The sequence below is a fragment of the Synchiropus splendidus genome, chromosome 17 (genome assembly GCF_027744825.2).
Source record: "Synchiropus splendidus isolate RoL2022-P1 chromosome 17, RoL_Sspl_1.0, whole genome shotgun sequence".
In the NCBI taxonomy this organism is placed as follows: domain Eukaryota; kingdom Metazoa; phylum Chordata; class Actinopteri; order Syngnathiformes; family Callionymidae; genus Synchiropus; species Synchiropus splendidus.
The window spans coordinates 11,795,197-11,810,889 of record NC_071350.1 but is presented as its reverse complement, the minus strand read 5'-3'; the positions used below and the strand labels follow the sequence as shown (position 1 = coordinate 11,810,889).

General features: G+C 45.4%; 1 protein-coding gene across 2 annotated transcripts in view; it reads right to left on the bottom strand.

The window, feature by feature from the left end:
* The window catches only part of LOC128748965 (disks large homolog 4), a 65,596-nt gene extending 50,634 nt beyond the window's left edge, over nucleotides 1-14,962 (bottom strand). The window contains exon 1 of one of the 2 annotated variants that reach the window (XM_053848098.1): nucleotides 14,365-14,962. In XM_053848098.1, the coding sequence (XP_053704073.1) occupies nucleotides 14,365-14,394 (30 nt within the window). In that variant the 5' untranslated portion in view covers nucleotides 14,395-14,962. Of the gene's footprint in view, nucleotides 1-233; nucleotides 369-14,364 lie in introns of those variants that run through there. The other variant, XM_053848097.1, reaches the window with a different exon arrangement.
* Nucleotides 14,963-15,693: the final 731 nt, after the last annotated feature.

Below are 15,693 nucleotides of genomic sequence, written 5' to 3'. Positions count from 1 at the left end.
AATCTCCAAAAGAATATGAATAATCATAGGCAAGGCTGAGTCCGGGAAAACAGCGGAACTGAAGGAAACACGTCTGATTCATCTCTGAAAGATCATAAACGTAGCAAAAGGCACAGACATATAACAGAGACCTCCGCTAGCGGAGAGACTAGCGGGCTCACATGCAGAGAGACAGCACCAGAGAGATGGAGGGAAAAGAACGACACAAGACACAGAGAGGTGATTTTACCTACCACACATGGGCAGAGAGAAGGGAGCTTAGTGCGACCCTTCATGAGCGAGAGACAGAGGAAAAACAGCCTCCCAGACACCCGCAGTAGAGGAGGAGAGAGACGGGGAGAGAGAGAGAGTCATAGAAGGCTGGGGTCGGGGGAAATAAAAAAAAAAGAGGGAGGGTTAGCTAAAGAAGGGGGAGACGATGTAGCGGGCGAGGAGAGAGAGTTTTCTTGGAAGCCCCGAGTTGTTGTTGCTGGACGTGAACGTTGGTGTTTAAGGTCTGAAGCAGGAGGGATGGGCAGTGGGATCCAGCTGTGACTCATGTTTGTCACACTCGATGAGCGAGGGATTGAAGATGGAGAGCAAATATTATCTGGTTTTTGATATCTGTCTGTTTCCATCTGTGCTTCATTGTTGCCTGTGAGTCACTGTCACCCACACTTGTTTCATCAAGCACGTAAAATCCACGATTATAGTGGCAGGGTTGTCTTGTGTCCTCCTCAACATTAACTTTTTCGGATCATCAGTTTTCGCACGGTACACCCTGAAAAGTGAAATTAAAACTGATCATGACTCACTCCGCGATCTCTCATGCTGTAATACAATGGTGTTTGCCAGGGTCCTTTGCATCCTGTGTTGAAGTCAGCTGTCCATGTTGAGTTGACGCATGGGTGTTTCATGGCTACGTACGATCGGAAGCTGATGTCACTTGGTATATATGGCGTCTCCTTACTGATCACAGTCACAGCAGCGGAAAGGGTGGTGGTCCACGTGTGGGGATGACCACGTCCTGGACCGGTTCCATCACTGGTTATGAAGCAGTTGAACTGGAAAGCTATTGTGGAATGGGTATCTCACGATGACCGAGTACACATCACTAGGTGGTCACCAAGTCATCGGCAAGTCTCATAAACCAGGCTGAAGCCAATTTAAACTGACATGGTGATAAACCCCTGACAGGAAATACCGAAAGACCAGGTCTAGTCGCGAGATCCATCGAGGTCTGTCACAGTACAGCATAGTTGTGTAGGCCTGGGTTTCTGCAGCAAGTATTCAGAAGGCCACATGCATCACTGTGCAACAATATGTTACTGCCTTTCTCAGTGCTTTACACTGCAACCATCTAACTGGGGGAGTGGCCTGTAGTGGATCGCACATTGAAATAAGCCGACTAAAACTACAAGCAATGTCAGTGTCTTATTGGAATGGTGAGTCCAATTTTTTTGTGGAAAGAAAGTGTCACCAGCCCAGTGGAAGCAGGTCTGATGCACCCTCTTGAGGTGCAATGGCTAGTAGAAAAAGTGAATTTAGGCTGTGGAATGGCAACCAATGACCAAATGGGAGAAGCTGTGCGAGTGCACTTGTGTGTAGAACCAGCACCGGTTGAAATGATAGAGATGTAGGCCATTTAAAATAGATTTATACAGTTTCAAATACAGTGTTAAATAGGGTTAGGATAGTGGAGTAGGAGGCACTCTGAGCTGCAAAAGTGAGAGGTGCAGGACACACTGGAAAGCTCACCAGTCAAAGGACACATGGAGGCAGACAACCAGTCACACACCTCCACTTGTGTTTAAGCTTTAAAAGAAAGTCACTCCACACCTAACAGAACCAGAAGTTCCCTCCAGCTGCAATACTGAGTCAGCCACATTGAAGGTTCAGCTATATATTTATACGTTTTTTTCTTTTATTCACAGTTCCAATGTCACTGCCGCTGTGTTAATTGGTCTCCCGCAAAAAGGTGCTATGCATTTAAGAATATAAAGAGCGATGAATGTTAAATAACTTGTGTGGGCACTGGCTCAATTACTTCCCAGCGCTGCGACACTCACCGTGTTACATAACTAAGAAATGAATTCCGATCTCATTCAGGAGATTCATGGGAATTTGCCCCTCGTTGTCACGTCGTGTTCAAAGGAGTGAGACGTCAGTTGGATTTGGAAGGTCTCAGTCATTCCTGAGAAGTGATAAACTGACCAGATTCACATGAGCCAGCTCTTATTTGCAGAGCAGGAAGTCGCTGCAGCTTTGGGACACAGTTTGCAATCTGCCGGCCCACCACTGGATGTCACTCGGTTTTACATTACAGAGTATCTGTTCACGACTTTATAAAAATGCCCAATTTAAATAGATAAATTAAATAATTTAAATTAAATGAGCGCCAACACTGACAGTTGAAAATGTCGCAGCTTACTTTACTGTGGCAGGGTAAGACATTCAGACTTGGAACCTATGGAAACGTACTGTAGCAGCAAGTAGCACAGACAGACAGATCCAGGGAAGGACAGAAAAAAAAATCGATGAAATATTAAACCACTCAAGTGTCGAGTCCAAGAGTTAACATATTAAATAAATATGACAGCAGTAGTTAACAGGCAGGTATGCCATGAAATATACATACAGGGAGACGTGGGGGACTCGCCTCTCATGGTCAACAAAAAAAAAAAAAAAAAAAAAAAGACATTTCCTGTTTCATCATGAAAGACTCCGCCGTCACTACACACCGTCCTTTTTGTCCATAAATTCGCTGAAATCAAATCCTGCGACCCTCTTGCTTGTTTTAAACAGTAAGCAGAGCTGAGAGGGTGGATAAACAGAGTAAATGCACCGTGACCCCACTGGATTCTTTTTCACTGGACTGGCAGCCGGGTGATGGATGGGTTATGACACCTGCAGAGGTTTGACTCAAAAGCCTCTGGACCACAGCGAGCTGCGGCTCCGCCGTCTGTGACTAAAGACAACTAGAGCACATCGTGACATTTCCATCTGGTATGAAGCGTACGTCGCGAGAACGGTGTCAACCGCCCGCTAACCCACGGATGCAGCGGCACCGAGACCAAACATGGATTCTGTTTCCGGTGCCTGCCAGAGCCGTCAGAGCTGCCGCTGCCGCCGCCTACACAGAGGTCATCCTCCTACCTGCACGCAGTGGGCTTCACTTTATCAACGTGCTTCAATGGCAGCTCTCTCTCTCGCTCTTCCTCTCCCATCCTCCTTTCATCTCTATTCTCTCCATGATGATACCCCTGCCATGTTGTCATGGCAACAATCAGGCCCTGATTGTGTGGTTGCTAGGCAACTGACATCACCTATAAGAGGAACATGATGATACAAAGCAACAGACAAACAAATCATATATACTATATGTTTGGATGTGAGCACCAGGGTCAGCATGAGGTCAACCAGTACCGGAAGAGAGGCGGATCTCAGTCGAAGCATGTCATTTAAATATGATTTTAATAACCCAGGAGGCTCTTAAAATCACATTTAAAGGTCTGTATGAGGTTCTCCGCGAGGTGACTCCAGCAGAGGGTTGGACGGCCCTAATGCAGATTGACAGGGTTCCCTTTGTTGCAGTTTTAAAAGCCGCCAGAAGATGTCATTGTGTGCTACATTGACAAAGCCCATCCTCCTCACGGCAGCTGAGAGAATATGATCCAATTTACAAGGCTAATGCGAGCGTTATTCACTTCAGTGATGTCATTGCTGCTGTCGTCATCGCTGCTTAACACATGTCCACACTCTCCCCCACACACACTTCCCATGACACACGCAGATTAAATGACAAGCGTGAGGCGAGAAGCTCCTCTAAAAATAATCCTGACCTCTGTTAATGCTGTTGCCATTACAAACCTTGAGGTTTTTCAACAAAAGTTTGACAGAATAGTGTCACGCTCGCTCGCTCGCCTCCGTGCTCATTGTGCGACGAGCAACTCAGCAGGCCGTGATAGATCGGATCTGTCACCTGTCATATGGACAGTTTCAGGACAGACAGTGATGCTGATAGCCAAAACACTGAAATTAAGTGGCTGTGTGCTACTCCACCGGCCGTCGGATGAGGGAGGGATAGATGTGAGGCAGGAGACGGGTGAACAGATTGTATTGTGTGACAAAGATGAGCGCTCAGCAGCCTCCTTGGTGGCAACGCTCCTGGAGTGTGTTGCTTATTGTGAAATGATAGAGTGACAAGAGGATAGCTTTCACTGCCGACAATATTGACAAAGAGAGGGGCGGTTTGACTGGAAATAGCTCAAATATACATCAAGCAACTTAAAGTGGGGACATTTGATGGAGCGCAATCCCCAGGATCATTATGGGGAGTCATTCCCAGAATCTCTCAGGAAATGTGCGCTGGTGACAGAAAAACTGCCTCTGCTTTTGCTTGATATTTATAGATTTGATGCCTATAACAGACACCGCTTTCTTAATCTCACTTGCATAAGCTTTTATTTTTAGCTTTTATTAACATGCGAGTGATTGATAGACGTTCGCAGCTCTTGTGAACTCGGTAAGTCGGCCGACCCCCGGCGGCCTGGAGCTAATAAATATTGCAAATTAAAAACAAATCTGCACGACGGCTTGATGAAGATTAAAAAAAGGTTAGCACCCACAAAGTCAGGAAGCGAAACGAGAATCTAAATTTATGGCAAACTTCAATAGAACGGAAGGCGCTGAAAGAGAAGCGCAAGTGAGCAGTAATCTAAGAAATCAAGGTCATTCCAGTTGAAGCACAAAGTAGCGGCTTTTCTTTGAAAGTAATTGCAGTTGAGACCCGTAATCAAACCTCATGCCGAGAAGGAGCTTGAGAGTCTGGTTCCGCAGGGACACGTGGCAGTTTGCATGCTAAGTCAGGACCCTCTAAGTGCTACACTGGTCGGAGGCGCTGTTCGCTTGAACACTACGTGTCCATCACTGCTGGCTGAGAAGCTGACAGCCATGGAGGTGGACAACAACACCGCGGCCCGACTGACAGCCCACAGTTGGTGCGGATGGGGGAATCTGAGGTGATGTTGAGAAACACTGACACAGTCCAGACTCTTCTTCTCAAGTGCTCTAACCGGAGCAGCAGCCTCTACAGCTGAGACCAGCAGGCTGAACACACGGGTGAAGAAGGCTGGCACCGGAAGGAAACAGGGCGGCGTGGAGGAGGTGGTGGGGGGGAGGACCAGGAACAAAACGGAGAACATCAAGATCAACCCCTCACACCCTCTCTGTGGCACATAGACAGGCCCTTAAGTCAGACACTCATCGCCCCAAGATCAGGCCTGAATATGTAGCCTTAACAGCACTGTTTTCTGGTTCCTCTGAGCATCTCTGAGAACACCATACTGCATATCATATTCAGTCAAGTCTCTGTATTTAAGCATATAGTAGTATGGTGGAGTACAGATGTTTGTGAAGCCACATGAGAGGGCTACCTATAAATGACTGCAAATATAATCCACAAGAACTGGAATCCCAGACCTGTCCAACGTCGATCAGTCGACACAGCAAAATACGCTTCTGTAGATGGATCCACTTCCGATGCCAAAATGCTGGTGCACATCTTTCAATGACGGCGAATGGGTCAGTCCGAGTAACATCCGACTTACGACCCGCTCAACCTACGCCCACCTGTACTTACGACCGCGGCCAGCAGATGCCAGCAGACTTCCGACTTCTGACCGGTTGGTCGGAACCGATCCCGGCTGTAAGTCAGATCTTACTATCTCTCATGTGCTGTACTGCTCTCTGAGTGTCCTGTCAAGAGGCCTAATTCAGTACCATCTTCTCTCAAACACAAATCATTGGCTAAACCCATGAAGGTGTCCGGTGATCATCCCACTTCTGACACCATTTTTCTAGCATGGTGAAGGCAGTAAGGTGTATTTCAGGTACATTTTATATTTGGGATGCATCATAAACTCCATACTTAAACTGCTAACTACACGCACCCTTACTACTTCTCTATAAAAGACTCCCAAAGGCTTCACATGATCCTCCTTCCGTCACACAAACTCCCCAAAAACTCTTCACTCTACAGAAGCTTCTTTGAACTCACTCAATACAAGACTGACCACAGCTACATCAAGCAAAAGGAAGGGACTTGACACTCTTCATAAGTCATGTACAGACAGACAACCACTCATAAATATTGATATCTCCTGCAGTCTGAGCGACACCTCCTCCTCAGTGCTTAATCCATTTTGCCACTGAACCATTTTCTCCTTTGAAAATCCAGTCAATCTTTTTCATAGACAGCATCAAGTTGATGATCATGATCGTTTTCATAATGCAATTTCGTGGCTATATTTAGAAAAGAAGTGGCCTCAATAATTCTCTATTTCAGGCAAAGCTCGTAAAAACATCGGCAGCTGCTATTTGGCTTCAATATTTATTCTCAACAAAAAAAAAAGGCATGAAAACATTTTCCTCCGTTTTGAACAAACACTAAGTCAGACACCAATTTGCGATCTGGAACAAGAATGCCGTTTCAACCCACAGAGCAGCAGCCTCTTTGTACTGAGGCAGGATGCTCTGCCGTTTGTGTGAGTTCTGTTTTATCACGTAGGTGTGTGGCTTTCTTTCGTGAAAGCAGCCGAGTGTGTGGGTGACTGGTGCAGCATGAACTTAAAGATGAAACCGAATCACATCTAACCACAGTCAGCTGTTGTAGAATCCTTAAATCTGGAGATGAGCGATATGATGACAGCACTTTAGGGAAGAGGGAAATAGGGATGTGATCATATTCATGCCATTTTTTTTTTATGCCAAGCAAACCACTGAACTGTGCAGTCTCACATCCAGACTTGTGCCAGGGCAGGCTTCTCTCATGTGCCCTGGGAGCCACTTGGCAGGATCAATGTCTCTGTGGCTGGACAAAAACAGGCCTTGTGGAGGGAAAGATGCTCGCGCCCTTGAGCACCGATCATGAGTCCATTTGATCACTCATCCAAACATGCGCTGTATGTTGCATAGAAACTAAGCAAGAAGCCTCCTCGCTGAGGTAACGGTGCGGAACGCTCGCAGAGGGCGTTCGCCCAAAATATAACCCAACTGTCAGTTTTAAAAGTTCAGATTCAAATGTGCACAAAAGTTTCACTTCGGTTGCCGTGGTTACCATCTACTCAAGGAATGAACAGCATAACTTGAGAGGCAAGTTGGGACTGTATTTTCCTCACGGCTAGAATAGCTCCACCAAATGTTTCATGATGTCTCGCAACAGTCGACGGTAATAAATGGAATTTATATTTCCTGTTTAACCTGGTCAGTTTTTTGCTGCACATCTGTCTGGCGGTGGTGGAATGCCACGTGAGAAAATCAGTAGGAATTTGAAGGTGTAAACATCAGTCAGATCGACACCAGTGATTCAGAAAATTCATGGAGATCAAATAAAATAAAACATGTTCACTCAAACTTAGTGAAATACTAACAGAAGCGACTGGGTTGAGATTCAATGACACCAAATACGTCTCCACTGTAACTTGCTTGTTTAGTTAATTTCGGTTGAAGAGGAGCCAAATACCAAGTGTGATGTAGAAACTATGGCTAAATCCATACAGGGGTTTCATGAAGACTTTTAAGCTAAATGCTGCTGAATGCATTGCATCTACAACAACAAGATTTTTGAGGTTTAAAATGGACAAACCGTCAAGATACCTTTGATCCTTTGTCTTAGATTTTCCTACTTATTTTATGACACTTCTGTATTCATGGATTGGCATTTCTATCTTTCCTGACTGAAAATAACTTGCTGCGAACCTCGGCTTGTCGTCCATTAAATGCTGTGAAGAAATGTTGCGAGCGACCTCCCATAGGAGGAACAAGATGTGAACTGAGAATAATCTGTTACAAAAATTGAAATACGACACATGCTGGTGTTAAAACACCGGATGTTGATGGAGAAGTCAAAGGGGTCGCCAACTGACTGTGTGGGTGCAGGTTTTTGTCCCATCCGATCAAGTCACAGTTCCACCTGTCAGGTGTCTGAAGGCTGTAATGAGTTGACAGTCTGGAATGAAAACCAGCATCCACAGTGGCCCTTTAGGTTTGATAAGGCATCAACATATAGGCCAACAAGGGAAACTAAATAGATAAGTCATGAGTAAATCAATTTTGAATTGGTCCCACGTCTCTCCTCTCAACATGTCCAAACCATCCCAACGTCCAATGACATCTTTAGCATCTTCAAACCAGCCACTTCCAGCTCTACTTCCTGTTTTTCAGGAAGTCTCCATACATCAAGGCAGGTCTCACTACTGCCCCTTTCACACTTCTGTCTCCCCTGACTATTGTCTCGTCCACTCCACCCTGCCTACACTCTCTTCTTCGCCTCCCTTTTTTACTCTATATAATCCCACTTCTTCTACCCCCCTCTTCAGTCTTCCTCCTGCCTCTCTCTCATTCTGCCTTTACTGGCACACTAAACACACAATATAACCCAATATTTCTAACTATATATAACACAAAAAAAGCAAAATGGACACATTTGAAATCACAAACTCTAAAAAAATAGTTTGACACGTGTTTTTTTTTCAGCCACAGCTCTACATAAACAGCATCAAAGTTGCATTTGATGAGGTCTGAGCAGAAATAGCTGTGTGTAAAAGGTTCCTCGAGTGTAATGAACAGGCTTGTTTTGTCTTTAGATGGGCTGGAAATGGGAATGATTTGATGGCAGTTCATGGCAACCTGATGCGGATGTTATCACTGCATTGAAAGGCCTTTTCCTCCTTTCCTTGTCACACATTCTTTTGGGCCAGTTAGCTCCTACTGTGCTTCCTTGTTGGTACAGCAGGCTGTGCTCACCCCACTCTATAAACTAGTACGCTCCTAAAGTACCACTACTCAAACACTGTGCACGCCAACATCACATGATCAAGGAAGGACCTTAGTTGAATCATGAATCAAGGCTCCAGTTCTGGAGCCAGTGCTGTTCTGGATCCTTAGAACCTCGGTGATTTCTGTCGAACCACCCCGCTTTCATTCTAGTTTAAGTGGAACTAAAGGGGGCGGTGCTAAAAAGTGTTAACCAGGCGGAAGTAAAAAGCACGACCTTGATGTTTGGTACTTTACTTGGGTGGCCTAGGGGCCATATGCGGCCCCTTGCCTGTGTCTGTGCGGCCCTCATGAGGTCAGACTTTTCGTCACGTTTCGTAGTCTTCGCTACCTTTCTTTTGGCATGATGGCCCTCGCAACAGTCACAGTTTATAATGTGGCCCTTTAGGAAATTTAACTGCCCACCTCTGACTTAGACTATTGGGCATCAAGCCCGCGATGACTTTTGCTGATGTGGAGACATAGATGACCAATACATACGCAGATATGTTTTGCAGACGTGACTGTTGTCTTGAGTTTGTTTAATTTAATTTAATTTCCAGTACCTCCTTGACGGTATGCAAGACATTTCATGGTCCAAACCATTTTTTTTCCCCGTCTCAACACGCGGGCCGCTTCAAAACCATGTTTGGTGACCGGAACCGATGGTAGTGTGAGAGACACCATAGTGCATTCGGTGCATTTTTTTTTTTTTTCATGGAAAGCTGTTTCAATGAAGTTAGTGAAAAATGTGAGCTACTAAATGGTTTCGCTGTTCAAATAAAGTTTTGGACAGAGCAATGACTGACACTGCTGTGCGAGAGAACAGGGTGATCCCAAGCTGCGATACCAACTGGACGGCACAGTAGGAGCCCACTGGCCCGTATGAATGGGCGATATGTAATATGGAAGCAGCCATTCAATGGACTGACACCATCGGCATCAGGGCTTAAAATTCGAGTATGAAAGTTGAACGTACCAAATTGAATTTGGCCACCAACCACATTCATTTGGTCAGTGCAGCTGGCATCAAACCCGCACCTTTGGCTATGCTAACAATCCACCAGGAACTCAGCAGTCCTTCTCCGTGCGTCAGTCTGTTGAACATGGAGAGAAAACCGAGCAGAACTGAGTAACGCAGCTCCATTTTGGAATCTCTTGGGAAATACAGCAGCGGCTGTGAGAAAGAAGCTTAAAGCAGCGTGTGCTCATGGAGCTGCTGACTTTGACTGTATCTTAGCAAATGTATAATTTATATGTAAGGCCACTAACTAGGGGAGTCTGGAAAGTGCTGAAGAGAAGGGTAGGGGGTAAGCAAGGGAGGAGAGAGGGAGAAAGTGGAGAGTAAGCAGAAGGGGCAAAGCAAGGGAAGAAGAGATAAAGGAAGGTGGACTGAGTGAAGGATTACGGAGGTGAAGGAAACACTGAAATGGCAATGTGCGGGCAGAGAAGTGGAACGAGGGTGACAGCAAGGCCAGGAGTGATAATCGACCGAGGCCAGCGCGGCGGAGAATATGTAATCACACATTCAGCACATACATGACTTGAAAAGATTTCTTTTCTGCACGTTAAAATGAGTTGCCTTTCACCGCCCAGCATCTCTCTTCTCGCCAGACATCAAATGGCTCTCCTCTGACTCAAAGCTTCAAAAGAAAAAAAAAAAAGAAAAAACGATATTGTCAGGATCGGAACCAAATATAAATCCGGTGACGTCTCCTTCTCAAGTGCCCTAATATTCCACTTCTAGATGTTATGTAATGAAGCTACAGCATGATGCATTGATTTCATACTTTGCTATTTATTATTTATTTTACAGTGTAGGAAGGAAGGACGAGAGAATTACATAAGTCGGGTGAGAGACCAGTTCAGCGCTCAGGAGCGAAACAGTCCATTTGTTGGTGAGTCTGACAGCTCTGCAGCGAAAGATGGAGTTTCAGGAAACCATTTCGGAGACAAAAATACACTTCAAGCACTTGAAGCGTTTTTCTAAAGATTGCCACTGTTATCGTAACAGCTCTTAAACTCAAAGTCAAATCTGGATTTCAGTTCCACCATATTCCCTCAAACCCGCCAGCCATAGAATGAATTATTTTTTTGTGTCTAATGTTTTATTTCTATTGCAACACAGTCACACAAGATATTTCCAGCCTTCAGACTGAAGTAGATTTCCCTCTTAAATTGCCAAACAGTGAGTCTCACCGGGAACACTATTCAAGTCTTACCGACAACTCAGTCGTGCCTCACTCACGTACTTGAATTGTGTTGCTTGGTTGGCTATTATTCCCACAAAAGGTTTCATTCTAAAGTGCCACACATGCTGCTGTCGAATGTTTTTCTTTCAGATTTAAGTGCCTTTGCTCTCGTAATAAATCTCTCATACATAATAATCAAACCAAATGTGTGAAGTAGAACTAAAAAGTGTCATGTATAAAAGCTGCCTGTATCAATCATTTGAACTGGCCTATGTGTATCAAGTCATCTATGGGCTCATATAGCCAGAGTCCCTTATGAATCTGGATGAGTTTGGTGGCTATATTTCAAGTACATGTTTGCCGTACAACACCTGTCACATTTTAAAGCTGAAACCAGGTTCAATATGAAAAATTTTGCTGCAGATATGAACGCAAAAGTTGGTTTATCCAAAAAGATTTGTAAGCTCTGAGTCCAAATCACGCTACTCGAGTAGAACACCTGCAGCGTGTAGTGTCGTAGTGTGTTTACTACTTTTTGATATAGGCATTAGTTGCAGCCTGAGAGCATTAGCGTAAAAACAGTGAGTCCATATCAATGTATCTCAGTGCTTTTGAGAAATAGCTTAGCATTTTAACACCAAGCTAAGCTTTTGTCGCCTTGAAAGCCCCTGAATGTAAAGTAAAAATAGATGCGAGAGTTGCTTGCAACATTTGCGTGGCTGTATGGATTAATTTTTGATTCGCTGTGGTGGTGCAGGCTTGTATTAGTCATGATGCCTCCCAGACGCCTCCACGTTGAGGTGTTTTTGGGGGAAGGAGGTCCTGGGGCAGACCCAGGACACACTGGAGAGATTATGTCACAGTGTTGTCCTGGGACGTCGCAGTACTCCAACAGTTTGAGGAGGTTTTGGGGTACAGTACGGGGAGGTCTGTGACGCCCTGTTTCCACCACAGCAGCACACAGTCTCTTAATAACCGGAATCCACAGTGCGAAACACTCCCCCTATTGTTCCGACATTTGCCCCGAACATTGTTAAACTGCTTTGCAGAAGCTTAAGCAGAGCAGCTGCAGGTTTGACTGAGCTACTGTTACACATAACTGTCACCATTTTTATTTGACATTCAGACGGCAGGAGCACATTTACCTTGAATGATGCGCCGCTCTGCATTTGATTCCCTTTCAAACTATCTCCCTCCAGCTATAATTAAATCAATCGTCATTCCGGTTTATTAACAGCGCTCCGCTGCAATTATTGTATCCTTTGAAAACTCGCAAAGTTCTCCCTTCTATAAACTGACCATCTGTCTCACAATCTCTTGGCAGCATCCATGTTTTCGTGGCCAGCTTTACTGTAAGTCTTTTCTCACTTTGATGGCGGAACAAGTGTGCTGAAGCGTCCACTGCTGCCGACTTTTCAGTGCCACTGTTTTAACCCAGTGAGTCATATCTGATGCAGAAGAGAAGCATGACGTTCCAGATGGACTGACATTTCAACGATGTCTTGCTTTTGCTGATTGTTTACCTGCCCTGCACTGAAATAGCAGCCTATTTCAGCATGTGCCTCATATAGCTGTGCTATGATGCATAATCACAGTAAAAAAAAAAGCTTTCTTTTTGACCAAGCAGCAGGTCACTGCTGTTGCCCTCTGAGAAGAGACTGTAGATTCAATGAGTCTGCTCCATAAGCGCACACTGGAGGCAGAACTGAGGGCAATGGCAGAATAGTGACGTCTGGCCGGTGAAAAACCGGAAATAAAATCTGTCTGGGCTACAAATCTACTATACCAATCCACTCCTTTATGATCTATATTTTTAGCTGTGATGATTTGTTTCACTCATTGTTAGCTAGCGGCTAGCAATGAGAAAAATATCCCGCTCAATCTTTTAATACAAGTGAATCCATTCAATGACTCTGCCTTCAGTTTTCATTCCAGCATGCTTCCATGAACACAATATCTGAGTTCAGTCTGTGGTCATTACGCCACACTTGAGGGAGTCGTCATCCCTTTCGCTTTGCGTTAGGCTGAAAAACAGCCCTTAAGTGTAGCATAATGACTGTATACTGCAGCCTGTCCTGACCTATCGCTTAAATATAGACGCCCACATTATGCACACTCGGCAACCTCGCTAGTTAGTTCTATACCTTACGACTGCGGGAGAAGATCCAGAGTCACATATCAAGTGTGTAAATATGAGCAGTGCTCTAAAGCGACATGCACGATGAAGTTTAATTAGTTCCCCTTCTGGTTTTCACGTCACGTTTCCTCAAGTTCCTCTGCTCAGAAACAGTTGGACAGTTGACTTTCCAGACATCATGGTCGACCTTCACACGGCGCTAATTACGCTGCTTCTTGTATGTAAATGACATTGATTCTAATTATCCACGCGGATAAACCGCTTGCTTCAGTGCTTCACCAGACCACACATTGTTGTAGTTTAAAGGTGTACTCCAGGCAGTCGGCGGTGGAATAATGTCATGCATTTCAGGACGTATTTCGCTGCACATCTTATGTTTTTTCAAGCAAATCCTCTGCGTTGCCATGGAAACAGCACCAATGATGTAATGTTACTTGTTAAACATATCTGATGAAGCCACACATGGCGCCTATATCTGCATCAGACCTCTGCTTCTCTGTATTATTACCACAAACCTGACAGAAAAAAATAGTTTAAACTTAAAGAAAGTTTATGGCCTTTTCAGTTACACTCCCCTTTTTCTGAAATACACGGTCCAAGTTCTGCTGAGGTTTCTGCTCAAAACAAAAATGAATATTGGTGAGTGAAGTTTTCAGAATAAGGATATACCTCTACCGATGATACCGTCCCTCTTCTTAAACTTTCCTCAACAGTGAGAGCTCCCCGTATTATGTCACAGGTCTCATTCACCTGAAGTTGCTTTCATCCTCTTTTTTTTTTTGTCGTCATGACGAAGCCCGCCTCTGCAAAACGGTGGGCTGAGGTCTGACACCGAGCACATGTGTATGATATAACACATCCCTTACATCCTGTGTGTGAGCAGCAGATGCATCGTGGGGCGAGCTAATGTGTGCCTTCTCTTCAGGTTAAGTTGGAGCAGCTGAATTATGAGGCGGATTAGCATGCGGAGTGCTCTTGAGTGGTCTCGCCCTACGCTTCCAGCATGACACAAACACCAGTTCACTTTTACTCAGTCCACACTGTTAGCCTGCTGGCACGCACACGCAGCGTGAGCGCATTGAAAGAAGGGGATAAAAGTGCCCAGAAAGGTAGCTCAGCTCACCTGCACAGTCTGTTGAATACACAAACAACAAAGAGTTTCAAAGACAATGATGTCAGTTTAGACTGAGCCCCCCACACGCACACACTCGCGTCAAGCTAGAGTAGGGAAGAGCAGCTTACCTTTGTAGTCACAATGCAGAGGCAGTCCATGGTATTAGGAGCAAAATATTGGGGTGTATTTCAACCCCCCCAACCCCCCACGACAGAGGGCTGAGACCCCACACCCCTCTCCCCAGCCTGCCCCACTCCTGCACTCTCACACTCGTCCTGCCTTTCCCCCCTTTTCTCTCCTTCTGTGAATCTCTTCTTTGACTAACTGAACCAGCGAGGGAAAGAGAGGATGGAGGGAGGGGGAAACATGAAAAGGGAGGGGGAGGGCCACAGGGAAACGGAGAGAGTGAGCGAAGAAAGAGAGAGGAGAGGGTGGTCTTGGAATTTTTGATGAGACAGAAAGTGGAGGAAAAGGAAGGTGAGGATGTATTTTTGAAGACAGCCGAGTGCGAGAGAGAGAGCTACGGCGAAAAGAAAGATGAAAAGAGATGGAGGACGGGATGATGGAGATGGAAAGCAGAAGTGGCAGGGATTAAAAAAAAGAGGGGGTGGCTCACACTCTGGAAAGAAAAGGGAATAAGAGAAACAGAATAAGACAGCTAAACAGCCGAGGATGGAGAGGAAGAAACGAGGGAGGGGACAGTGAGGAGAGAGAGAGAGAAAGAGAGAGAGAGGGAGGAGAGGCAGAGCGTGTGTGCGGATGAGCGTGTGTATACGAAGACAGAAGGAATTAGACCGAAAGAAAATGTGTTGAGGAGGAGAGTGTGAATTACATATGCATCACAGGCAAAAGCAAACAGGGGCCGAGCAACTTAAAGGGGGGAAATGAAATGAATAAAATCGTCAAATTCAAATGCTTGTTGTAACAGTCTGCAGCAGTTGCCTTAGCGATGGTGCAATTGTTGCCATGGCAATAAGACCGGCTTGTTGTTATCATTTGACTGACTGCAGGGATTCTCTGTTGGATTTACTCACCTGTGCGGGAGTGTGCGTATCGTGGGGATGTGGGTCAGCCGGGTGTGTGCCACTTTACTGTACACCCTCTAAATATGTCACGACTGAGTCCGGCGAGTTACCTATTGTGTTCTCCCCTCAATTATTCACAACAGAGCTTATCTCTACAGTATCTGCTAATTGATTTTGCGTGTACTCCACAACGTGGCTGGCGACTTAAACCAGCCCTCTCTGCCTTTAAGACAGCGGGCTGTACCACCTGGGCCTGTGCGAGGGGAAACGTTTGGCCCATTGTTCTGCTGTACTATGAACCCCACCAACCCATAATGCTGGCGCACTGGCGTAGCAGCGAAACACTTCCAAATGATGAAGACGTTTGTTCCCTCGGGGCGTAGAGGAGGAGAACACATCTCCGGATCAATCACAAATGACCTTCGTAATGAC